Source organism: Asterias amurensis, chromosome 2, assembly GCF_032118995.1.
Source record: "Asterias amurensis chromosome 2, ASM3211899v1".
In the NCBI taxonomy this organism is placed as follows: domain Eukaryota; kingdom Metazoa; phylum Echinodermata; class Asteroidea; order Forcipulatida; family Asteriidae; genus Asterias; species Asterias amurensis.
The window spans coordinates 19,095,884-19,122,931 of NC_092649.1; the positions used below are offsets into that span (position 1 = coordinate 19,095,884).

The following is a 27,048-nucleotide window of genomic DNA, read 5'->3' on the forward strand; positions in this document are numbered from 1 at the left end:
ACATAAAACTAACATGGTCTCTATGATCATGATAGTAGAAAAAACATCAATTGAAATATTAATTCTGTCTGAAATGTCATATAAATATTTGATGAGAAATAGTTTTTTTTAATTCAATGTTTTATTTTGGCATTGATGCAATGCAAAAAATTTGTAATCGTTTTTTACTGTTCTCTCGTGACCCAGCTGACCGATCAATCTCAAACTTCTACAGGTTTAGGGTTAGTTTGTCAGTTTATATGGTGGATGTTTACATAAAGTGGGTACACTGTACTGACAGCAACTGTTTTGTTAGCAAAAAACAAACTCTGCAATGTTCCTTTAATAATTAATTAACAATGGAATAGCGGGCAGAACATGCGGAAAGTGCCAGCTACGGCTGATTCATTTCCGAATCAGAGGTAGTTTGCAGCGCAGAAGATAATTATTAGCATAAAACCTTACTTGGTAACGAGTAATGGGGATCGAGAGGGCCTGTTCTTTGCTCTATGGTATAATACATCGTGAGAAACGAAATTTAAATCCTCCATGGTGTGACATGGAAGTTTCTTAAATTATTAGCTCAAATTTTCACAGGTGTGTGTTTATTTTATGCATGGCTAATTTATCCCTCCATGTTTTATGTACAATGTTGAGAAGACTGGTCTTTGACAATTACCATTAGTGTCCAGGCCTTTAAAAGAGTTTTGTGTAGTGAATTCCTTTAAGAATGAATACAGCTTTCTTAGCGCACAGAAGACGCACGCTTTTGTTTCCTTCTTTTGAAAATCACTGAGGTGCGTAGCGACAATGAGGGGCGCTTAGACTTGATTCAAGTTTTAGATTGCGGTTATTCTTCTACATCTCAGCCACGAAAAACGCCTCCACATTGTTAGCTATCACGCGCCTACGAAAGTTCACAAGAGGGCGCTGTTTGTAGCGGCTATCAGCAGCAGGACGACTTGGAACCAAGTCTAAGGGGCGCATAGCAAAATCTCGTCCACTTCACCGTCAGCTCTTGTCAGAGAAGGTTCTTGCGAAGACAGTTTTCTTCACTGCTATTTTCTTTCTTTCTTGGTGGTGTTTGCCCCTGACAGGGAATAACCTGTTCATTGGTTACAGTTGTAAGTAACAAGTATTAATTATTACGCCTAGGCAGTTGCAGGCATTTTTTTTCATTAATGTTAGGCCTGGGCATTTGCAGGCCGACCAAATCTAAATAAAATTGTTGGAAACGTTATAAATTTATCTAACTCTTACCGACATTTAACATTAACAGTGTTATGATAAGATATGTGTGTGTTGTTGATTCTAGAGGCAGTTTTCCAAATATTATTCTAAGCCTAAATATAGAGGCATTTCATTTCATGAAAGCCATTTGGTACTCAAGTGTGTTTTTATGTGATGCTGAGACAGCACATGCCTTCATTGCATCCTATATTTATACCTTAAATTATTTCACATTATAAAACTTAATATCATAATTTAACGCAAAACGAGGCATCTACTGGGATTGTATCGGGATCGGGATTGCTTGAAATGTTTTTAGAACTAAATTTAATGGAGGAGCGGGCTGAACGCGGAAAGTGCCAGCTAGGGTGATTTGCAGCTTTGAAATAAGGATACCCTGATACACTGGACATTATTGGTAAATTGTCACAGGTCTTCTCACTTGACGTTTCCCAACATAATGCATAAAATAATAAACCTGTTATGGGGGGGGGGGGCGTACACATCATTGGTTGGGCCCAGCACGGAGGTAGATCCATCAATAGAGTCAGGACAGATTTATAATAGAGGGCAGAGGGGCAGGGGGTGGGAGGGTGGTGCAGGGAAAGGAAAACCCCCAATTACAGCCATTTGGTACAAAAACTTTGTTTTTAATATTTAATGCATAAGACAGCACACGCCTCCATTGCATCTTCTATGTATATCTTTGTAAAATATTTCACCTTATAAATATCATAATTTCCACATGATTTCCAGGATAAGCAAACAACAGCTGGATACCACTAACAAGCAATATGCAACAAATGGTAAATTGGTTGGTAATCCTGTTTTTATCAAGGAAGAAATTTCATGCTAAACAAAATGTTGTGTGCTTACAGGTTTTATGTAAATTTTGTAATAGTGTTGTATAACAGGCTGAAATGGATTTCCCATCGTGGATAATAAAGTGAATTGAAATGGAAATTGAAATTGAAATTGCATTGCTCACATTTTGTGTTGTTACACAACATTCCCGGGACGTCCAACGCCCTACGGCCAGCTGCCCCTGCCGTGTTTCGGTAAGTTTGCTTTCTTATTATTCAATCAATCAATGTACATTTATTTTCCATGTCGACAATAAAAATTTAAGCATACTTAGAAAAGAAATATCGATGAGTATTGAAGGACGGATGCCAGATAATTTAACAGTCATACAATGTGTAGAAATTTAAAGATAACGACTACAGACGTTAACGTGCTAGTCAACATGCAAAGGTTTAAGCATAATGCTTTTGTATATTTCCCTGAGACAGACAAGGACTTGGACGACAAGGAAAAAAAAAAACAACCAAAAACAGAACAAAAAAACAGAAAAACAGTGACACGGACCAGACTAATCAATAAAAATAACTATTGACAAAACAGTCTTTGTACAATTAGTGTATAATATTATACTACAGTTATATTCAAGAGGTGCTGTTTCAATTTCTTTGAGAATGAATTAAGTGAACGAGACTTTTTATTTATATTTGTAGGCCTAATTAATGGCTTCCTTTTTGTATTCATGTGTTTAGAGTTCTCGAATTATAAAAGACCTTGTGTCTCCTGTGTCTATTTCCTATAAGGAAATCAATGTGTGGTGAAGAGGTTTTCAACTAGTGGTTTAATCCCAACGAGGCCTGGTTCTTGATAATTTTACCGAGACGAAGTCGAGGTAAATTATAAAGAACCAGGGCTCGGCGGGTTTAAACGACTAGTTGAAAACCGATTCAACACACTTTGATTCCCATTCATAAATACCTTTTCGGTCAAAAACATCATCACTTTTTGGTTAAAAAGTAAAATAAATGCAAAAATTAGATGATTTCTTTCAACACAACACCCCTCCAGCTACGAAATGGTAAAGCCCTCTGCCGCCCTCGGGTAAACAACTCCTTAAGGGAATGCTGTGCGCGTCGCGCGTATAGCGTGATGTGGGACAACTGTTCCAGCCATTGCTCTCGACCAATAGGAATGAAGAAACTGTCTTATAAGAACAGGTGCAAGTGTCACGCCCATGAATTAATATGGAAATATTGACTGCTATGAGGGACACAGTTGAAATTATAGGCCCAAGGTGATGTCAAAACCATGACTATGCCCGAAGCGAAGCTGAGGGCATAGTCATGGTTTTGACATTACCGAGGGCCTGTAATTTCAACTGTGCCCCGAATATTAAGCAGTCAATATTACTTTTATATACCAAATAATATAGATTCTTCTAATCTGATTGGTTAAAAGATTTCATGCACTAGGCCTTGATTTTGAAATGTATAAAGGTGTAATAACTTACCAAAATCATGTCTTCGTGTTCGCATACACGGGTAAAATATACCATTCCGACACTGAACAAATCTAAGTACGAGAGATAATAGATGCCGCCGACAGCAAAAGCACAAAGCAGCTGATAAAATACGCCGTCAAAGTCTTTGAAGACTATCTAAAGCTCATTAACAACCACATGAAATCAACCCGATTTTTCTGTTGACGTAGATGAAATCTTGCTTCATCCATTTTACGTTGCGAGTTTGACATGAACACAAACAATTAAATTTCCCACACAAACAACTACGTTGAAAGGTCGTCTGCGAATAAAGGTCACAGCTATAGTTCATGTAGTTCGCGCCGTGACACGACGAACGTATACAACGCATCAAACACTTGCGCGACCTACATGTAGGAATACAGTGTATTGAGACGGATCCATTATTTTCCAGGCTGGCATAGTCGATTGACTATGCCCCGGGCATAGTCAATATGACGTCATCTTGAAAGAAAAAGCGGGCATAGCTATTTACATGACTCCTGTTTTAACCAATCAGATTAGAGGATTCTATACATGAGGTATATAAAACTTTTTACCGGTCATAAACAAAGGTTTATACACACCCACGTGACGAGCTCTGATCTCCGCCAATAGGAATAGCAAAACTGTCTTAGGTATTATTTTATGAATAGCCTGTAAAACCGGGTTTATGCTCAGTGTCTAAATTATAATGTTGTGTTTAAGACAATGGACACTATATTGGCAACGTTCAAAGACCAGTCTTCTCACTTGGTGTATCTCAACATATGCACAAAATATCCAACCTGTGAACATTTCAGCTCAATTGGTCGTCGAAGTTGCAAGATAATAATGAAGAAAAAAAAACACCCTTGTCACACGATGTTGTGTGCTTTCAAATGCTTATTTCGAGACCTAAAATTCTAAATCTGAGGTCTCGAAATCAAGTTCGTGGAAAATTCTTCTTTCTCGAAAACTACGTCATTTCAGAGGAAGCCATCTCTCACACCATATTACTATCGACCTCTCCCCTTATCACGTAAGGTTTATGCAAATAATTATTTTGACTAATTACCAATAGTGTCCAGTGTCTTTAATGGAGTAATAGCTAAATACCACTTATCATTTTCAGGTCTGAAATATTCAAGCCAACCAGAGGAAAATATTGATGAGTTTGTTGCTGTCACAGAGTGAAATAAAATTAGCAAAACTACTCCAGATCTTATGGTAACATAGTAACATAATATAATTTGTGTATGGCCAGAGTGCCTGTGTATAGTTCTTTAAATTTTTAATAGATGTTAAATTTGCATCCGGGACAAAGAATATTATTTTTATTTGTTTACCCATACACCGATGTGTGCTAGTACTGTTACTTTCCCGAGTCCTGTGAAAAAAATCACAGGCATGTTACTCGGGTGGGATTCGAACCCACGACCCTCTAAAGTTGTTCTTGTAAGATAATAGATAACACGTTTTTTTATGTTGAGTGGCCAAACCGCGCCCCCAAATTCCTTAAACTTGGTGAGCCATCTTATAGTATTCAAAGAAGTAATGTGATTTCAACATACTTTTTTATATGGTTTTGATTGGTTAAGGTATGTGATATTTTGAACAATGGATATTCATGAGCAGGCTTGAGCGAGCAGGCATAACAAGTTAAGGGGGAATACAAACAAAACTCATAAGATTCTTTTCTGGTTTGGGAGGGTGTGTTGGCCGTATGGGAGTATAATATTTTTCATTCTACATTAGAGTTTCATGAGGAGAGGGTGTGAAGCCAGCCTCAAAGATTGAATTGCGAGCCATAGGAGGGAGGGCGTAGCCAGCCTTTGGCAGTGAGAACTTATGAGAGTTCAACCAACAATATTTTGATTGGAGTGTCGCTTGCTGATAAATAATTTATTGAGCAGAACTTCAGCACAGCCAGGATTCGCCAGTATTCATGTAAGTTAAACGTTGTATTAAATATTGTTAAATTTAAAGTGGAATATTGCGATTATTATACATTTTTAGAGAATTTATTTTATCTGTTGTTGTCACAAAGAGTATGTGGTTCAAGACGGGCGAGTTAGCCAACCGAAGTTATAATTAAACCACTCGCTCTTTGCACCATTAAAGGTGTAACAACTTGGGCAATTCCATGGTCAGTCGCATTCTACTTTTCTGTGTCATTTCTTGATCTTGGTGCTAGAAGTTCTATGTGATATATCCTTTCCACCAAGTCTCAAGACTGATTTGTACCCAAGGCTTTGAATTGGTGATATTAGGAATGTTGTGGGCTTTGTGATATCGATGCTATAACGTTGTAAAAAGTGATCAGTCGCATTTATACAAAAAAGGACACGGTAAAAAATACACTTGTCACAATTCAAAAAATGTCCTCTAACCAAAAAACTTGTGCAAGTGTTACTGGATGTAGGCCTATCACACAACTCTTAAACATCAGTACATGTATTCAAAAGGATACTTATAAATTGTCAGCAACTTGAACTTTTAGGTATAAATGGCAAAACCATGGCCAGTCGCATTACGGGCAGTTGCATTACAGTTTTCCAGTCAACTTAGCCAATCCTATATGGAGCCCAAGCTGAGTTCTTATTTGGCAAAATTGGCTTCATTCCTTGTCAACAACTAAAAGAAATTGGGTTTCATGTTAGCTATTACTTTTAAGTGGCGAAGGCTATGACAAAAACTTGATTTGTTGGTGTCGTGTCCATTGCTTGGAATTGTACACTTTCATCCAGTGATAATAGATAAAATAAATTCTCTAAAGATGTACAATAATCGCCATGTTCCCCTTTAAATGTAAAAATATTGAAAGACATGCACCGGACACTAATGGTAATCGTCAAAGACCAGTCTTCTCACTTGGTGTATCTCAACATATGCATAAACTAACAAACCTGTGAAAATTTTAACTCAAAATTGGTCGTCGGAGTTGCGAGATAACTATGAAAGAAAAAACACCCTTGTCACACGAAGTTGTGTGCTTTCAGATGCTTGATTTCGAGACCTCAAATTCTAAACTTGAGGTCTCTAAATCAAATTCGTAGCAAATTACTTCTTCCTCGAAACCTACGTCACTTCAGAGGGAACCGTTTCTCACAATGTTTTATACTATCAACCTCTCCCCATTACTCCTTACCAAGTGAGGTTTTATGCTGATAATTATTTTGAGTAATTACCAGTAGTGTCCACAAAGTTTATAATTATGTTTAATAGAAAGTTTATAACAATGTTTCTCTATTCCTGGGTATTTAACCATTGAGCTCGAGTGGAACAAAGGCTCTAAGAAATCAATTTAAAACTCCTGTGTGATATTATGAGATGACTTGTTGTAAATATACCGAGTAGTTAGAATGGTGTTCATTGTGTATTTATGTACAGGGCTTGTGTCTTGGGAGAAGCACCGCACAATGGTAGTACTTGAGAAGTTGAAGGTGGACTGGGATCTCACCGCGAGTGAGCGTACTACTGTTAGATGAGAAGGACGGAACACGCCCCTACCAAGACAGAGGCAGGCAGAACAACAGTAACGTTAATGAGAGAGCTTATAAATATTGTAGAAATTAAAATGTAAATAAATTTGTAAATATAAATGAGAAGCGTCAACATTGTTTTCTTGTGTGTGTGTCGAGGGGGTTGGGTGTACACTGAAGATCTATAGGTGGAGTCCTGGGTATGTGACAATATTGGTGACCACGAAGGGATTAGACACGTCTTATTTTGTCTATTGAAATTGGACCAGTAGTCACTCACTCCAACACACAGCATGAAAATCTATGTTTGGTTGAGTAAATGTGATTACTTGAATGAAGGTTCCTTAGGAAAGTTGCGCCTTAAGCTATTACAACTGTATAACTAGTAGTCCTCTTAAAGCCATTACACTTTCTGAACAAAACAAAAATTAAAAGTTCACAGATTTACAAATAACTTACAGGGTTTACAGAAGGTAATGGTGAAAGACTTCCCTTGGAATATTATTCCATGAAATTCTTTACTTTTTGAGAAAACATTAAAACAATTATCAATTCTCGATATCGAGAATAACGGATTTTAAACACATGTCGTGACACGGCGAAACGTGCGGAAACAAGGGGGGATTTTCCCGTTATCTTCTCCCGACTCCGATGACCGATTGAGCTTATATTTTCACAGGTTTGTTATTTTATATATAAGTTGTGATGCACGAAGTGTGGACCTTTGGACAATACTGTTTACCGATGTTGTGCGATTGCTTTAACAGTTTACAATGTGGAATTTGAGAAGTATGTAAACATGGGAAAGTCCATGCTGGGACTAGCGGGGGACTTACTTCAATTTGTTCAAAGTAGAAAAGCAAAAGATGAAGAACGTGAGGAACGAGCAAAAGAAAGGGAACATGTGAAAGAAATGAAAGTTAGAGAACTCCAGAAGAGACTAAGAAACAAGCCAAGGCTTAAAACATGAGGACAAACAGAAAATGAAGCAGCCCAAGTTACCTAATTTTAATGACAGTAGAGATGACATGGGTTTATTCCTGCGTCGTTTTGAGCGCTTTGCTACTGCCGCAGAGTGGCCAAAGAAAGACTAGGCATGTTCATTAAAGACCCTGGACACATTGTCAAAGACCTGTCTCCTCACTTGGTGTATCTCAACATATGCATAAAATAACAGACATGTGAAAACTTGAGCTCAATTGGTCGTCAAAATTGCGAGTTAAATAATGAAAGAAAAAAACACCCTTTGTCACACGAAGTTGTGTGCTTTCAGATGCTTGATTTCGAGACCTCAAATTCTAAACTTGAGGTCTCGAAATCAAATTCGTGGAAAATTACTTCTTTCTCGAAAACTACCTGACTTCAGAGGGAGCCGTTTCTCACAATGTTTTATACTATCAACCTCTCCCCGTTACTCGTTACCAAGTAAGGTTTTATGCTAATAAATATTTTGAGTAATTAGCAATAGTGTCCACTGCCAAGGCATCGATATCGGCTCACTGAAGAAGGTTTCAGGCTAAAACTCTGAACTTCTACACTCAGAAAAAGAATGGTAAAAAAAAGTTATGTTAAATGTGTTAAGTAAAAAAATACTTAACATAAGTAAAAATTAATGAAAAATTTAAACAAAATGTTTGTGTAAATAAAAAACTACTCAAAAAGTTAGTAAAACTAATAGTTTACATAACTTAGCAACTTTAAACACATATTATGTAAATTTTACTGAACTGGTTGTAAAAGTTTACATGGTGTTTAGTAAACCACAATGTTTTACTCAAGTGTTGTGCAAAATACGCAGCGTGTGACTTGTCTGCTGGGGTCGCGCTCTGCAGTACCACAGTGTAACCACACACACATTCAAATGGATCTCATGAAGGAAAAACTTCTTGAGTGGAACTTCCCTCATTTAGTTGAGACGTTTGAAGGTAAGTACTATAACAGATTTCTGTATTGATGTTATTATCTGTAGTGATAGACTATACACGACTCGTTAGCACAGATAAAGGGACAGTTGAACGTCATATTTAGACTGACAAAACTTTTGAACAGTGACTTGAATATCACAAATACATACGTAGGTCTGATCAATGGTCCCCGTATTGTGCACACATGCATCGTTGGAGACCATTGTACACATGTACATCGCCACTGTGTTAAAGCACCACCACTGCATACAGCCACGGTGCATCAGGCCAATGATTGGGCCAACTTTTTGTTCAGAAGTACAATCAAATAACTTTTCAACATTTTGTCTTTACAAGATACTGACAAATGATACAATTGACTTAAAATGCAAATTCTGGGAGAGGGGAATCGCACAAACACATCTACCCTTTGTTTATTTTAACCTTTTAAAGGAATTATTCAAGAAATCTCTCACCCCCCCCCCCACACACACACACAAAAAGAAAGAAAGAAAAAGAACAAAAAGAAAAATCAGATAAAGATCAAGAAAAATCAAAGTTTTCAGGTAGTCTACTGTTATGTGGGATTGAATATTCAGCACCAAAATTATCTCTCCTCCTTGGATCCTATCACCTTATTCCAGAACTGCAAGTATCCATCCTTGAACACTTTGTTAATTTGTTTAATTTTAGGCCCCTATGTGTTTGTTTATTTATTTTATTTTATTTCAATTTTTATTTGTACTTTTTTAAATTTATGTGCATGTACATCATGTACAACTTGTATTGCACATACATTGCAGTACTGGAACATTGTCTCTATTGATCTCAAAGTGTTGTAATATGATAATTAAACCACTATTTATATCAAATAATGATTTAATGTGACATTGTGTGTACCCCATCCTTAAGACAATCAGATTAAATCATTATTTTACAGCAAAATTGGTTTAATTGTACAACACTTTGAGTTCGATCGATCATTACACACAATATACACGTGTAATACAATTTGTACTGCACCCCCATTGAAATTTAACCTATTGTGTTTAATATTATTCCCCTTTATGCAGGAAAACACAAGTTTGGACCAGTATTTGAAAGACATCAACAGGGACACCAGATCGCAACCATATATGCTGATACTAGGTGGGTCTGCACTGGCTCCACAGCAAGTGTTCGTAATTTTTGAGCACAGTATGCATTTGAACAGTCATCTCTTGTGAAAGCACTGGATGTGTGTTTCAAAACACACTTTGTCTTCGACTTGAGCTACCAGGAGAAGTGTTCTGGCGTTTGGGAGTTCATTGAGTTGGTTGTGTTTGAACTCAAAGGCAGTGTGAAAGCAGCACTATTCGAGAGTTCAGGGCTTACTGTTCATCTCATGATTCATCTGCACAAAATGTTTGCAAATACGTATCAAAATCATAAGAGATGTGATAGTTGTGATAGTTTGGATTTATGGACCAACCTTACAGTTTAAAGAGGAACTCAAAGGTCAAATTTAAATTTGTATTCAATACCCTTCCAGTTTTGTCAAATTTGTGAAAATGTCAAATTCAACGCCGTTTTAATTGCTTAACGACAATTAGGCTAAACCAACAATTCCCCATACAAATTGTTCAAACCCAAAATTGAATTTGACCTTGGAGTTCTTCTTTAAGCTGTGTTAGCCTGGAAGTATTTATTCTGACCTTGCCAATTAATGTTGACCATTCCAGAAGCATTGTAGTTAAAGAAGTTTTTGCACGTATTGTTTGCAAATAAGTATCAAAATCATAAGAGATGTGATAGTTGTAACAGTGTTGATTTATGGAACAACCTTACAGTAGCTGTTTTAGCCTGGAAGTATTTATTCCGAACTTGCCAATTAGGTACATTTTTTTTTTTTTTTTTAAATTCACTGAAATTGTTGATTGATTATGAAACATACAGAACACCCCATTTTGCACATGTGATGTTTTGGATTGTTAATGTTGTTACCATTAAATTTTTATTAAAAAGTTGTTATCTTGAAATTCATGTTGTGGTCGCCAAGTCTCAGTATTTATGATGTGTCCATTTATTACAGCCCTAAACTCCATGAAAGAACACTTTGCTAGTATTCAACCCAAGCATTGTGTATATTATTACCAGTTTTAAAGGCAAACAGTTTACATTAAAAATCGGTAAATATTTTACTTCAAAATTAAGTAATTATTTTACATGAGTGGGTTTATACCCAGCAATTCAGTAAAGAAAACTACCCAATATTTATGTAAACTTTTACACAGCTAGCAAGCAAGATATTACCCAACGCCTGTTGGGTAAAGTTTTACCTAATAGTTATGGTGTTCGCCCACTACATCTAAAACAGGTAATATTTTTACTACCCAATATTGATGTAAAGTTTTACACAACTATTTACATTGTAAAGCGGTAAAGTCTTTACTTCAAAATTAAGTAATATTTTACATGAGTGGGTTTACCCAACAATTCAGTAAAGAAAACTACCCAATATTTATGTAAACTTTTACACAGCTATTAAGCAAGATATTACCCAACGCCTGTTGGGTAAAGTTTTACCTAATAGTTATGGTGTTCGCCCACTACATCTAAAACAGGTAATATTTTACACAAGTTGTGTAATCTTTTCTCTGTGTGTATAAGCCAGAAACAGGTGAAACATTTACAGAGTTTTCCACTCGATTACTGAGTTATCTATACCGATGAATTGAATTGGGTGAGGGAACTAAATCATATGATGGACTTTGTGATTTTATTCTTGGAGAGCAAATTCTGTCTGCTTGTGATAAAGATTTGGCTGTGTACTTGAAGGAACGAAAACCAAGTTATAGGATTTTAGGCGTTGCATGGTGAGGTATCTGAGACGATGGTGAGGTATCTGGCGATGACTAGAGCAAGCTAGTCGAAACGTTTAGCCCAATTTAAGAACTGACTCCGCGGTAGTACAGTTAATCACGATCCTATAAGCTAAAGTAGTTGTCCCACCCTATTTTCTATTCATCCGCCCGGGTAATTGTTAAAAAGCAGGACAGTTCTTTTCAGAACTGAGAAGTCTCCCGAACCCTCGAACATCTAATTACGCGGTATAAAGCAAGACAGTTCTCTATAGCATCTATAATAAGAACAAACTCTACATGGTAAGTATAGATACACACATGTGCAAACCAAATAAAAACCAAGTTGTTGTAAAGATATGACAGAGCTAGCAGATAGGTATATGGAAGCTCACAGAAGGCTTGGATCTGAAACCACAATAAGGTATCCTAAGATAGCTTATGACCATCCTAGAGTATAAACTAGTGACACTAAGGCTAGTAAGACTAGAGACTATGAACCTAGGACTCCTAGTAAACCTGGGTTTGTTGATAAAGATAGGGAATGTTTTGTATGTGGTAACAAAGGGCACATTGCTCGAAACTGTAAAATAATATAGAAATCAAAGTAAATACCGACCTAACAAATTTCAGAGTTCAAGTTTACAGGTTCTTGTTGATGATGAAGAAGGAAAAACACAGACTACTAAAGGTGTTGACATGGTTGAGGGTGAAGTTGAAGTTGCTGGGTGCATCACAAAGAAATCTGCTCTGACTACAACTATAAGGACAGGTGATAATATAGGGGTTTGCGGCAAACTCAAGGGAGATATTGACACCCCACTAATCAGCGCAGCTTGCACAGTTGGTAATTAGGAAATGCCTGTAAGGAATTGTTATGATTGGAGATGGTTAGCGTGCTCAGAGAGTGGCTGCAGTACCGTGGCAGTGAAAAGCGGCTTAGTGTGCGATAATCAGTTGCTATAAATCACTCAATCATGCGTCCTAGTTCGCTATTAGTGCTGTCTTGAGTTTTTACTTCTTTATCATATTTTAGGCACTGGACACTATTGGTAATTACTCCAAATAATTGTTATCATAAAATTTGATTTCGAGACCTCAGATTTAAATTGTAAGGTCTCGAAATCAAGCATCAGTTCTGAAGCACACAACTTCGTGTGGCAATGGTGTTTTTTCTTTCATTATTATCCCGCAAGTTTGACGAGTAAATGTTATTTTATGCATAATATGCTGAGATACACCGTGAGGATAATGTCCAGTGTCTTTAAATTTGTGGAACCATTTGCCGCTACCGTCGCGTAGGTTTATGGCACATACAAAAATAAAAAAAATAAAAATTAACTCAGTGGAGCCCTTGCAAAGGGCTTTCCATAAGAGTTTATAAGTCAAATTTAAACGCATTTCAAGGCAGTGGACACTATTGGTAATTGTCAAAGACTAGCATTCACAGTTGGTGTATTTCAACATATGCATTAAATAACAAACCTGTGAAAATTTGAGCTCAATCGGTCATCAAAGTTGCGAGATAATAATAAAAGAAGAAAACACCCTTGTCACATGAAGTTGTGTGCGTTTATAGATGGTTGATTTCGAGACCTCAAGTTCTAAGTCTCGAAATCAATTTCGTAGAAAATTACTTCTTTCTCCAAAACTATGGCACTTCAGAGGGAGCTGTTTCTCACAATGTTTTATACCACCAACCTCTCCCCATTACTTGTCACCAAGAAAGGTTTTATGCTAATAATTATTTTGAGTAATTACCAATAGTGTCCACTGCCTTTAAGGTAGGAGCCTACTTATTAAGAGGTGTCAAGGGCAAACAAGGTGTCAGCAACAACAACCAACATCATCAACAGCAACAGTTACTGTCATTATATAAGGAAAAGATTTTCCTGTGAAGTTGGCTTTACGAATAACATTAATTGTCGATTTTTTGGTAGGAATTGTGCATGCCAAGTGAATATTTAGGTGGCTTTGAAAATGTGCCACCACGAACAATGGCAAAATCAACCATGACGTTATATTGTGAATGAAATGCGTGGGAAGCATTCAAACCGCTCTCTCCTGTGCACAGTATGCTCAGCTTGTTATTGCAAGTGTAGAATGAAAATACTAAAAGCAAATGCATTTTCAGCTTGATTAACATTGACCTTGATGACGTGGTTCAGTGTGTGGGTTCGATTGGTTATTTGCTTTCACATGACATAAATAGCTAAGATAAGTTCCATACGTGGTGGGTGTAGCCATGTTCAATACAATACTAGTGGACATAATTAAGTGAGCATGAAAGATTATAGCTGTAATATTGTAGTGTTTGACCAATTGTAACTGTTCGGAAAGCAGTCTATTTTATGCTACACAAAAGGTTCGATATCTACATGCCGTATAGAGCAACACCAGTGAGAATGTAAGCTAAAATCGGGACTAAAAACATTATACAAACAGCCGTTTATTGGTGCCATCATGGCCGCGCTGCCTTTAACCGAAGGAAATGTGGCGGACATTCTCCAGCACCATGGACGATTTGCTGTAAAGGTAAGTACCAGAGTGTACTGGCACCAAACAAATTATAAATTAAAACAAAACTCCCAGCGCATGTCATTTTTTGTTTATCAAGCCAGGTCCACGAATCTCATTTATGATGTTATATCAAGAAATCGAGGTCAATAATGTTCATCAGTTTTGCGAAGTCTTTTATATTGGTATTTGTAAAAGACCAGTCTTCTCACTTGGTGTATCTCAACATGTGCATGTAATAACAAACCTGTGAAAATTTGAGCTCACTTGGTCGTTGAAGTTGCGAGATAATAATGAAAGAAAAAACACCCTTGTCACACGAAGTTGTGTGCTGTTAGACGCTTGATTTTGAGACCTCAAAATATATTTCTGAGGTCTCGAAATAAAATTCGTGGAAAATTGTTTCTTTTTCGAAAACTGCATTACTTCAGAGGGAGCCGTTTCTCACAATGTTTTATTATACCATCAACCTCTCCCCATTACTCATCGTCACCAAGTTAGGTTTTATGCTAATAACTATTTTCAGTAATTACCAATAGTGTCCACAGCCTTTATGTATTAGTAACTAAGATCAAGAAATTGTGGTCAGTAATGTTCAGTTTTGCGAAGTCTGTTCGCCACAGAACCCCCCCCCCCCCTCACCTTTCCTTTTATAGTATAACATAACTTACTGTACGAAGGTCACTGCAATGTATGTATGCATGTATGAACATACACATTGGTCCTGCCTTTTTGTACTACTGATTTTACGGTTCCGAAACTGGCATTTTAATGCTGAATTATTTTTTGCTGAATTCACAAAGGTCTTGAAAATCAGCGTATGTCAGTTTTATGATTTCAATAACTGAATAAAATATCATGGTGACGTTATTAACAAACATGCTTTCTTTAGCAGGTCATGGAAAAACAAAAGTAACTCTTAGCCGGGAGCAGTGATGCTCCTCAGTGATGTATACAAGGCCATGGTGATATGAAAATGGTAATTGTTCACCTACATTACTTTCACATTGTAATGTCACACTCAGTCGAATCCTACATACCAACATTTACAATCAAGTTCATGTACACTATGTGGACACTGCATGCAGACGACTGAAAATGAGCTTTCCATTATTATGTGTTTTGATTGGTCCGAGGCATAGAGCTAATAGCTCTATGGTCCGAGGTGATGTTTTTCAGCTGCACCCAAATCACCCCCAGACCAATCAAAACACAGATATGTAAAGCAATTTTTCACTGTACGTTTATCCAATGACATCATTGTATCCAATGAAATCACTGGTTTTGAAAACCAAGGAACTGTCTTTATCCTAGTCTTGAAATCAAGTCTGCAATATTGTTAAGCGCGGTGCTGCTACGGGGACGGTACACTCATCCTCGATCCCAGCATGTGGTACCCTGCCACGCGCCTACCTACGACCGTTGCATGAATGCAATGACCGTCTGTGACTGTTGCATAAGCGGCAGAATGTGTGTTTGTAACACATAGGTAGCGCCTAACGACGTGTCATTAAGACTATTATCATCCTTGCGGATAAGGACAGGGGCACAGTTTAGACTATTAAACATGAAACCATCATCAAAAACGTTTATTTCATTATCTCTCTCTCGTAAAAGGAATTCCTTAGACCTCTGCTGACCCTCAAGGATTTCAAAGATGCTAAGAGGGCTGCAAGAGTCAACTATGACCACTCTCTATCGAAGGCGGTCCCGAGGAAAAGAAGCATCCGGAAATCGAAGAGAAACGCATTTCTGTCTGCATTTACAACGAGGAAAACTGAAGGAAGGGCATCAACAAATCTTGACAAGAGGGAGGAACTCCCAGCGTCTGACCACGCCCTGCTTGAAGTCACACAGGAAGGCCCAAGCAGGAGGTAATCCGTGGACAAAGTACTTTAACACCAAAATGATTTCCTTGACTCTATAAACAAAAACCGATTGGGGTTTTTTTTACTAAAAAATTATGGCTTGTGTATTCTGTAGCCTCTTTTTGCAACTTAAAAACGTTTTATTTTTAACTTTTGTTTCAGTTTGTTTCAAGTCAAGGAACGGCAGATCCAGATATTCATTTCGAATTCAGTGAAGGAGACCCTCTGCCTACAACTTCATCCTTCAACTTCCATCTTAGGCTTAAAAGAAATAATCCAAGAAAAACTAGGCATCCCACAAAAGAAACAGCATCTTGTCACTAGGAAAGGCTTAGAGGTACGAACATAAATCATGTAAACGGCTGTTTAGACAGTATTATTTTTTAGGCCCTTGTATCTGTTCAGAGAGTGTAAAACGAGTTGTGCATACTCAAACAGCCGTTGTATTGGGCTGCTTGTCTCCCTTGTCAAAACACTGCTGTACATTTTATTCAAATAAAGCCATCAAGAGGTTGCCTAGGTAACATTTTGTTTTATATTTGTGATAATGCCTTTATGAAATTTCAGCCTCTGGCTCATGGGATTATTTGTGGGGACCATTGTCTACAGCCTTTCTTCGTAATGGTCGATCCCCTCCGCGGAATTCGTCGAAAATTACTTCTTTCTCGGAAACTACATTACTATAAAGGGAGCCGTTTCTCACAATGTTTTATACTATCAACAGCTTTCCATTGCTTGTTACCAAGTAAGTTTTTATGGTAACAATTATGTTAAGTAATTACCAAACCTTCATTTAACATTCTCTGCTTTGCGTTCTGTGGGTACTACTATGGATTAATTCAACCTGAAGTCTGAACCTACAATCTAGATATCATCCTGAAATAAAACAACTACAATTTCTTCTTCTAGTCCTGCCTGTTATAATGCTGTGAATCTTCCCCCCCCCCCTCCTAAACAGCTTTGTGACAGAGTCTCCCTTCGGGACTACGGTATTCAGCAAGACACCAACCTAGACTTGCAGCTTGTTGCTGGCTTAATGGGTGGCACTAAAAAGAAACATTCAGGTAAACCAATTACTAAAGCCACTGGACATAATAATAATATTGTCAAAAGACCAACGCACTTGTTGTATCCCAACATGTGTATAAAATAACAAATTTTGACTGAATTCGTCATCGAAGTTGCAAGAGAGAATGATGAAAGAAAAACACCCCTGTTGCACAAATACAAATTTGTGTGCTTTCAGATGCCTCAACAAAAAGGTCCTAAAGTATTTTATTGTTTAAGTGAGAAATTACCTCTTTCTAAAAAACTATGTTACTTCAGAGGGAGCTATTTCTCACATTGTTTTATACTATCAACAGCTCTCCATTGCCCGTTACCAAGGAAGGTTTATTGCTAAAAATTATTCTGAGTAATATTACCAATAGTGTCCACTGCCTTTAGCCACTGGCGCATGAATTGATCACCCTTTTTCAAGTAGACATTATCGTTTGTACATCGCACTTCAGACAGTTCAAAGAGTATTTTGTTTATAAACAGGTCACAAGAAAAACAACGAGACATCGCCAACGCCAAGGGAAATGATCGAAGCAATGTACACCACTGTCAAAGAAAATGTTAATCTTCATACAGTACCACAAGCTATACACAAGCCAACTTCTCGTAAGAAGGCCACCCGCAGGAGCAGGAAGCGAGACGGCTCGAAACTTTCACTCAGTCCTCCTTCCCCTAACGAAACAGGAGACAGCGGTGAGGAAAAAAGAAGGAAGACAAATGAACCGGGGAGGACATCCTTTCAAGACGTCGAACCCAGAGCACACAGTGACTCTCATGAGAGGCAAGAAGAAACTATGAAATCAAGGAGTGCTTCCCCTGCCTCATCGAACAACTCCAAAAAATCCAAAGGCAGGAAAGGAACGAGTAGATCATCCCAACACCATAATGAATCCACAAGACCTGCCGAGCAGAAAGATAACTTAGAGCAATCTATTCGATTTCCCGGGAAAGGTTTTCAGAAAAGTACTGAAATTGAGCCGTGCGTGACTTCTGCATCAGAAAATATCTCCAAGAAACCGAGAGGAAGGAAGAGAAGACGTAAAACAACTCCATCTCAAGACGAACTCAAAAGCCAGCGTGTTTCTGCAGAGAGAGCCAATGCACCTGCTTTGACTTCGGCTTCAGGAGCCATCCCTAAGAAAAGTAGAAAGGAAATCGAATGTCACGAGCCGCAAGATGCATCCAGAAAACAAGACCTTTATTCCTCCAGCTCTTCATCAACCGCAGACCCCTTCTTAAGGAAGTGTAGAAGAAAGAGCAAGTGTGGTAAAGAGGCAACCAAGATGCAAGCTGCACAAGTCGACAGACAGATCGACTCAGAGAAGTCCTTGGATATTACTACATGCAGAGCAGGAGACAGCAAGAAGACTCGTAAAAGAACAAGAAAGAGACGTCATAAAAAATCCCCTCTTCAGGAAAATCAGAGTGAATCGATTGAAAGTCGAACCGACCCGACTCAACCCCCTCGTGTTTTACTTGGAGAAGATCGACAGTCTGAGACTAAAGATATCAGGCAACATGCAACGCGTCACCTCTTAACTAGTCGTTGTAACCGTGGGAAGCAGACATGTAATGAGGAACCGAATAGGACATCTAATGTGGAAGCAAAGAAGACATCTTATAAGAAACCGAAGAAGACATCTAATAAGGAACCGAAGAAGGCATCTAATGAGGAATTAAAGAAGACATCTAACGCGGAACGGAAGAAGACATCTAATGAGGAACCGAAGAAGACATCTAATGAAGAACCGAAGAAGACATCTAATGAAGAACCGAAGAAGACTTTTAATAAGGAACCGAAGAAGTCATCTAGTAAGGAACTGAAGAATGATTCAAACAAGACATCGAATGCAGAACCGATGAAGACACCTATAAATGATGAACCAAAGAACACATCTAGTGAGAAGACATCTAATGAGGAACCTAAGAAGACATCTAATGAGAAATCGAAGAAGACATCGAATGCAGAACCGATGAAGACACCTATAAATGATGAACTAAAGAAGGCATCTAGTAACGAACCAAAGAGTAATGAGGGACCGAAGAAGACATCTAAAAAGGAATCTAATAAGACATCTAATGAAGAACCAAAGAAGACATCTAATGAAGACCCAAAGACGACATCTTATGAGAAAATGAAGAAGACATCTAAAGAGAAACCGAAGAAGACATCGAAGGAGGAACCGAAGAAGACATCTAATCAGGAACCAAACAAGACATCTTATATGAAACCGAAGATGAGCCGGCAACAATTTGGAAACAGTATCAATAAAATTCAAACTCTTCAAATCCACGGAGCCAACAAGAGCCCTATCTTTGTTGGGCCATGCACTGGGAGCTCAATACATTACGGTACAGGTATGTACTGTTGATAACTTTCTTTAGAGAATGTACAATATAATATCGAAGTCTTATTAGTGCACATATCTACCAAACAAGGTACTCAATGCGCTGAGTATAATACAAAGATAGCTAACTGCAGTGATTAATTTTGAGACCCAATTATTTAGCACCTTATAATAGTTTACAAGGTGCTACGGCGCATACAGCAGCCACCGCCAAGAACACCGGGGCGAACCCCTTCTCTTTTCGAAAAGTGCACTGGGTTATTTTACATGCGTTACACAACACATGGGACCAACGGCTTTACGTCCCATCCGAAGGACGAAGCATTGGTTAAGTGTCTTGCTTAAGGCACGTGTCACGGCTGGGGATTCGAACCCACACTCTGCTGATCAGAAACACCAGAGTTTGAATTTTTTAGAGAGTGCACAATAAAATAAGACATCATTTTAAGTTTTGATTTACCTATTATATCCAATCAATTAGCCAACCAATGATGATGGTGTATCTCAACATATGCAAAAATAACAAACCTGTGACAATTTGAACTCAATTGGTTGTCGAAGTTGCGAGATAATAATGGAATAAAAAACACCATTGTCACACGAAGTTGTGTGCTTTCAGACGCTTGATTTCGGGACCTCAAAATCTAATTTTGAGGTCTCAAAATCAAATTCGTGGTAAATTACTTCTTTCTCATAAACTACGTTACTTCACATTACTCACAATGTTTTATACTATCAACAGCTCTCCATTGCTCATTACTAAGTAAGTTTTTATGCTGATAATTAGTTTGAGTAATTATCCAATAGACACTAGACACTAGACACGGTTGGTAATTGTCAACGCACAACGCACAGTGTGTGTATCTCAACATATGCATAAAATAACCAACCTGTGAAAATTTGAGCTCAATTGCTGTCGAATTTACCAAGTAAGTTTTTATGCTAATAATTATTTTGAGTAATTACCAATAGTGTCCGGTGTCTTCAAAGACACTGGACACGGTTGGTAATTGTCAACGACTAGCCTTTACAGTTGGTGTATCTCAACATATGCAAAAAATAACCAACCTGTGAAAATTTTATCTCAATTCGTCGTCGAAGTTACCAAGTAAGTTTTTATGCTAATAATTATTTTGAGTAATTACCAATAGTGTCCGGTGTCTTTAAAGATTTAAAGAAAGCTGACCTTGAGAGACGTGACATTGAAGGTAAGACCAACTATACATCTGTGTGTTTGATTGTTTGTTTGTCTGTTGTATTCATTAGGTAGAGCCACAGGAGAAGCACACGATCGCAGAGTTGCTGATATGGCAGAGAAGGCTCTAAAGACGGCTTACATAAGCAGAGGGGGTTTCGTTCAGCTCATTCCATGGGTGAGTGACGATAAAATGCACATCATGGACATCTACACGGAACTTGAGTTAAACAAAACAGACAAGCGCGACGAGGGCAAGATAAAATCCTACGAGGAGATTTTCCGCAAGTCAAGAGAGGGCTTTCTAATTAAACGTATGGTTCTGACTGGCACGGCTGGTTTGGGAAAGTCCACCCTGGTTGACAAAATGGCGTACGATTGGGCGATGGGTTCATGCAAGAAACTTGGAGAGTACAAACTTGTCTTTGTCCTGAAAATGCACGCACTTGAGCAAACCTCTCATTTTCTCGATGCTGTTTTTGATCAGATCCTAGACGAAACTTGCATCGAGAAGGCTGCGTTGAGCTCCTACATCAATACGAATCCAGACCAGGTTCTGATTCTTCTTGATGGTTTCGATGAGCTGATAACCACCTCGCTCAATGAGTGCGAATTTGGTTCCATTTTGAAAATCCTAAACAGAAGGGAAGGCGCAGAATTTAGCGTCATCGTAACAACGCGGCCCTCGCATAATGACAAACTAGTGAGTAGAATCCTGATTGAAGAACCCGTTACGCGGGTAACGGTTCTTGGATTCAGTAAAGAATGCATTATGCAATATGTGTTCAAATTTTACTCGGCAGATCCTGAAAAGGCCCGGGGGCTTTTGGAGATTATTTTTTCCTCCACTGCTCTCTTTGATTTGGCAAATAGCCCTATGCTCTTGCTCTTAATGTGTATTCTATGGCGAGAGGAAAGCAGGCTCCCCGAAACCATGTCATCACTCTACAGAGAAGCGATGAGGTACATATTCATGCGAAAGGCAGACAGTACACCAGAAGATATGTCAAACCTGATTTTAGAAATCGGAAAGGTAGCATTAGATGGTTTGCTCGCACCGAAGCAGATTCTTTCCTTTCCGGAGAATCTTTTTAAAAGTGGTGTTCTTTCTCTTGCCATCAGTGCAGGTATACTTAGCAGCCAGCGGGTCATGAAGCAGCTCGATACCCATAACAGTCTCATGTTCATTCACAAAACTTTTCAGGAGTACTGCGCGGCAATTTTCTTCCAACATCTTCAGCGAACTGGTGATGAAGAGTTGCAAAGAGTGGTTGATAAGATAGACCAAAAAAAGGGCAACATTACAGATCTGGACTATTTGCTACGATTTTGTTGTGGAGACAATGAGGCATGCACAGTTATAATTTTGCGGATCGTACATAAGTATTTGTACTATTTTTGTACAGACTTGAGGTGGTTGCTTTTTTCTTGTTATTTTGAGTGTCAATCAAATTTCATTCCATCTGAGAAATTGATCTGGTCAGTAATTGGCGATGACCGATTACAATTTAATTGGTGTGGCAAAGACTTCGTTAACGCATTTATATACTTTCTGGAGCATGTACGTGTTGACTCAGACGGCAATGGAAACCATTACCTTCCCGAAGTCGAGGAAATTAGGTTACATCAATGTGACTTAAAAAGCTTTGACGAACGTTTCGGACATGTGTTGGAAAGAATGACAAATATCAAATCATTGAAACTATACAGCTGCTCGTTAACGGCGAGCAACTTTAAATATATTGTATCGTCGCTTGAGAACGCAGACGAATTGGTCCAACTTGAGGTTAAAGGGAACGAAATGCTGAGTGGTTCCGCAAATACATTGCCGTCCAAATCAAAATGCCTAAAACGTCTTGAGATATTAGACATGTGTGAATGTCTGATGAGAGGTAATGACATGGACTTGCTGCTGCGTGAGATGACCAACTTGGTAACGCTGTTGTTGTCTGGAAACGAATTCGGCAACTCTGCATTATTATTTGGCCCTCACTTGCAACAAATGCAACAACTGCAGCAGCTTGACTTGAGTGACTGTCGTTTAAGAGGTGTCGACGCCGGACATATTGTTGTAGCAGTGAGCAGCACCATCATTGATCTGAACCTCTCCAAGAATAAAGGGTTGTGCGAAACAGCAAGACTGTGGGCTCCTTATCTTAACCGATTGAAACGTCTGCAGAAGCTGGGCTTGGGTTACTGTGCGTTGACAGGTACAGATGTGAAGTACGTGGATGCAAGCAGCTTGTTGGAACTGAACTTGACAGGTAACAATGAACTAGGGGGCTCTGCAGAGTTATGGTCCCCCACTTTAAAATGTATGACAAAACTGAATAGTTTGGCATTAGGTGGTTGTAACATACAAAGAAGTGACTTACCACATCTGAGAGATTTAGTGTGTTGTCTTCCTTCTATCGAAGAGTGTGTATCAAGGATGTTCAGTATTATTCAACTTTGTCACAATCACATTAGGCTTGATTTAAAGAAACCTCTGACTGGTGAAGATACATCCATTGCTTTGAAAGCACTGGAAAACACAAAATGTGCTTATGTCGAAGTGTCTGGTTCCGGATATGCCCCAGGGATCCTACAGACAAAGATGTGGTCTTCTTCTTTGCCGCTTGTGAAAAACCTCAGCAAGTTGAGTCTCAAAGGATGCTCTTTGAAGAGCAGGAACATCAAACACATTGCGAAGTCGATTTGTGACGCAACAAAACTGGTGCAACTGGATCTGTCAGAGAACCAAACGTTGGGTGGTGATGCGGTGGTATGGTGTCGTCAACTGAAGAAGTTGAAACGCCTCCAGAAGGTATTCTTTAAAAAGTGCTGCTTGAAGGGCCAAGACATGGAGCACTTGCTGGTGTCACTTGGGAAGCTTGATCAGTTGGTTGAGGTAGACCTCTCCGAAAACGATCAACTGAGTTGTTCGGCAACATTGTGGTCCTATCATCTCAAACACCTGACCAACCTCCAAACGCTCAAACTGACAGGTTGTAAGTTTCAGCCGCAAGATTTAAAAAGTCTTGTCCCATCAGTTCTTGATATGGTGAGTCTTGAGACATGTCACACTGGCATGCTAGACGTTAAGAAGACAACAAGTGGCACGACCGTGCACGTGAATGGGTGTTCTTCATTAACTGGGAGAGACCTGGCAGATCTGTTGAAGGCAATGGGTAAAAGGAGTGACCTGGTTGAGTTGAAACTCACAGATGTGAGCAATGTCATGGGGGAGACTCAAGCTGCCATATGGGCCCCTTATCTGAAAGAACTTACACACTTAAATCGGTTGAGTCTGAACAAGAATTCCAACCGAGGCAAGTATATCAGACACGTTGCAAAGTGCTTAAGTAGCATGCCGTCTGTTGTCGAGTTGGACCTCTCAGATAACCACGTTCTCGGCGGCTCGGCAAGCTTATGGTACAGATATTTGAAGCAAATGAAGCACCTCCGAAACCTCAATATGAGCTCTTGTAGACTGACAGGTGAAGACGTAAAGAACATGGCTCCTTCGCTGTGTGATAACATAACACAGTTAGACCTTTCAATGAATTCCACTCTGAGTGGTTCAACCAGATCATGGGCATTATCCTTGAGAAAACTGAGCAACCTTAAATGGCTTACGGTAGACAATTGTTCTTTAACCGGTGAAGATGTTACCGAAGCGGCTATATCCAGCAGCGGTATGGAACAACGCGAATGTTTTTTTTCTTTTGACAATGAAGTGGATCCCTTAAGGGGCCGTTATCACTACAGAGAAGAATGTTGCAGAAGGTTTTGTTTTAGGCAAACAGGGCATGGTTTTACTGGCATGGTCTTGGACTTAAGGCAATGCTTTCTATCTCCGAGGCAAATTGCTCGTATTTTGGAGGCGATGGGAAAAAGAAATGACGTCGTAAAATTGCATCTGAATAAAAACAGAAATCTTCGAGGCTCGGCCGCAGATTGGTGCCCGTCTTTGGAACACTTGCAGCATCTCCAGAAGTTTGACTTTAGCGCCAACACACTGACTGCAGAAGATCTCAAACAAGTTTTGTTGTCATGTAGTTCTATCCCCAACTTGACTAAAGTGAATTTCTCATACAGTGAGGGCCTTGGTGGATCTGGTCATATCTGGGCCAAACACATCCACAAATTGAAGAAACTTCAGAAACTTAAACTAGTTAGATTGTCACTGCAAAGCTGCGATGTGAAACCCGTGGCAAAATCGTTAAGCCGCATGCCCGAGTTGGTCGAGCTGGTTCTTTCAGAAAACTGGTCACTTGGTGGCTGTGCTTCTACGTGGGCACGATACTTAAGCAGAATGGTACACATTAAAGAGTTGATTCTACACGATTGTTCCTTAATTGGAGAAGATGTAGAATACATTGCTGATGCAGTAGCCACCATGCCTAACTTGATTAAGTTGGATCTCTCACTCAACTCAACCCTTGGTGATTCAGACGCCTGTTGGTTAGACTTACGCAACATGGAACATCTCCAGAGTCTTAAGTTGGAATCTTGTAAATTGGTGGGAGGCGACATTGAAAACATCATCGAGTCTGTAAGTGCTATGCCCGCACTGCAAGATCTGTGTCTGTCTTGGACAGCGGAAAACATACGCATCAATGTTTGGTCTAATCTCCATTTAATGGTCCACTTAAACATGCTTGCCTTACGGGTCAACTCACGTGAAGAATTGAAGAAGGTTGCTAAATCCATCGGTAAAATGCCAAACTTGAAAGAACTTTCTCTTGGCTGTGACGGTTCAAAAATTGAGGGTTCTCAGGCGTGGAGACATCTCAGAAAGATGATGCATCTGAAGAAACTAAGCTTGTGTTGTTCCTCACTGAGAGATGCAGATATGGTTTATGTTGCTGCCATGCCGAGCTTGGTCGAGTTGGACCTGTCCAACAACCGTAATCTAACCGGCTCATCCATGGTTCATTTGAAGAGTATGACACAACTTGGGAAGTTGAGCTTACGTGAAAGCGGTCTGAATGGTGACGATTTGACTGCTATCTTCAAATCAGTAAATGAAATGACCACATTAAGGGACTTGGATCTTTCTATGAATTACCAGCACGGTCAACCTGATGCTGTTGATTTGTATAATTTGAAGTACCTGGATAAGCTTTGTTTGAAACAGTGTTATCAATGCGAAGGTAGAGAAAGCATTACTACAATCAAAGAAAACTTAGCCGAATCAATCGAAGTGGAACTCTAATTATGCAACTTTTTGGGACGCTGCAGCGCGCTGTTGCCTGCAGACTTGCCAGATGAATGTATTGTTCTTGCTGTGCGCATGCTCAGAACTACATAAATAATGGAACTGCTGCCACCTAGCATTACAAAGTACTCCATTCTGAATTTAATTTTGTTAGTCATTCATCAGAAACTTTCACTAAAACGGTGTCTATGAAAAGCAACGTAAAATTTAAATAATGTGAAAAAATGTTGTCCTTTGCCCCGAGCGCCTGCATGCTTCCCTTCTTCAAGACAAAAATAGTCGAGAATTTACAAGAGAAAAACAATTCAAGCTCTAAATGCCATTGCCTCATAAAAAGTTGACCCGGAAATTGATTCAGAAAGCATCAGAGAGCATCTTCATCATGCATATTTATCCAGCTATGGGGATGGGCATTCAGTAACCCTTCACCCCGCCTCTGGAAATCACTGCCTCAACATTTCAAGGACACACATCTTACGAATCCAACATCCTCTCAAACCCATCTCTTCAGATTAGCCTATATAAAGCTATTGGGTGAAATTTTCTTCTTGTTCTTGACCAGCGCCTTTGAACGTTTTACAGATAAAGTGCGCTTTAAAAATGCTGTGTTTTATTGTTAGTATCATTATTATAAAGTAAATGATTGTTTTTTCATTGTTCGGCATATGAGTGACTGGGTGAAGCTGGTTCAATCCAATACCAACCATCCTTCAGGTCACCTGAGAGTTTTACTCCTGGGCGAAGGTTCGCATAAAGTGCTCCACCTCTAAAGTGGGTTGGGTGTTCTTGTCCAGGAGTGTTGAGAGAGGAGTGTCATGGGACTGATTTCACAAAGAACTTAGACTTGATTCAAGTCCTATTCTCGTGTCAGAGGTCCCTAAGCTATCGCCCCAACTTACTATGAAACAACCCGTAGCATAGTACAGTGCGCGCTAGTCATCGCCGTCAAAATGTGGTCCCGAGAATGCGGAACATGTTGGGGAATGCAGAGCATCACAAAACAGTAGTTTCCTGGGGATGGCACGGGATTGGGACTTGAGTCAAGTCTACAAAGAACTTGGCACTAGTCGGGAGATATTTAAAAATTAAGGCTATAGTCCTGTGTTAGGACGAGTAACTTG

General features: G+C 39.0%; 1 protein-coding gene across 1 annotated transcript; it reads left to right on the plus strand.

Annotated features, from left to right (window-relative positions):
* The first annotated feature begins 14,200 nt into the window (after positions 1 to 14,200).
* On the plus strand, positions 14,201 to 25,924 carry LOC139950098 (uncharacterized). The gene is made up of 6 exons (XM_071948730.1): positions 14,201 to 14,272; positions 15,872 to 16,128; positions 16,285 to 16,459; positions 17,081 to 17,186; positions 17,665 to 19,539; positions 20,796 to 25,924. Exons 1-6 carry the CDS (start codon positions 14,201 to 14,203, stop codon positions 25,922 to 25,924), a joined length of 7,614 nt encoding a protein of 2,537 aa, XP_071804831.1.
* Positions 25,925 to 27,048: the final 1,124 nt, after the last annotated feature.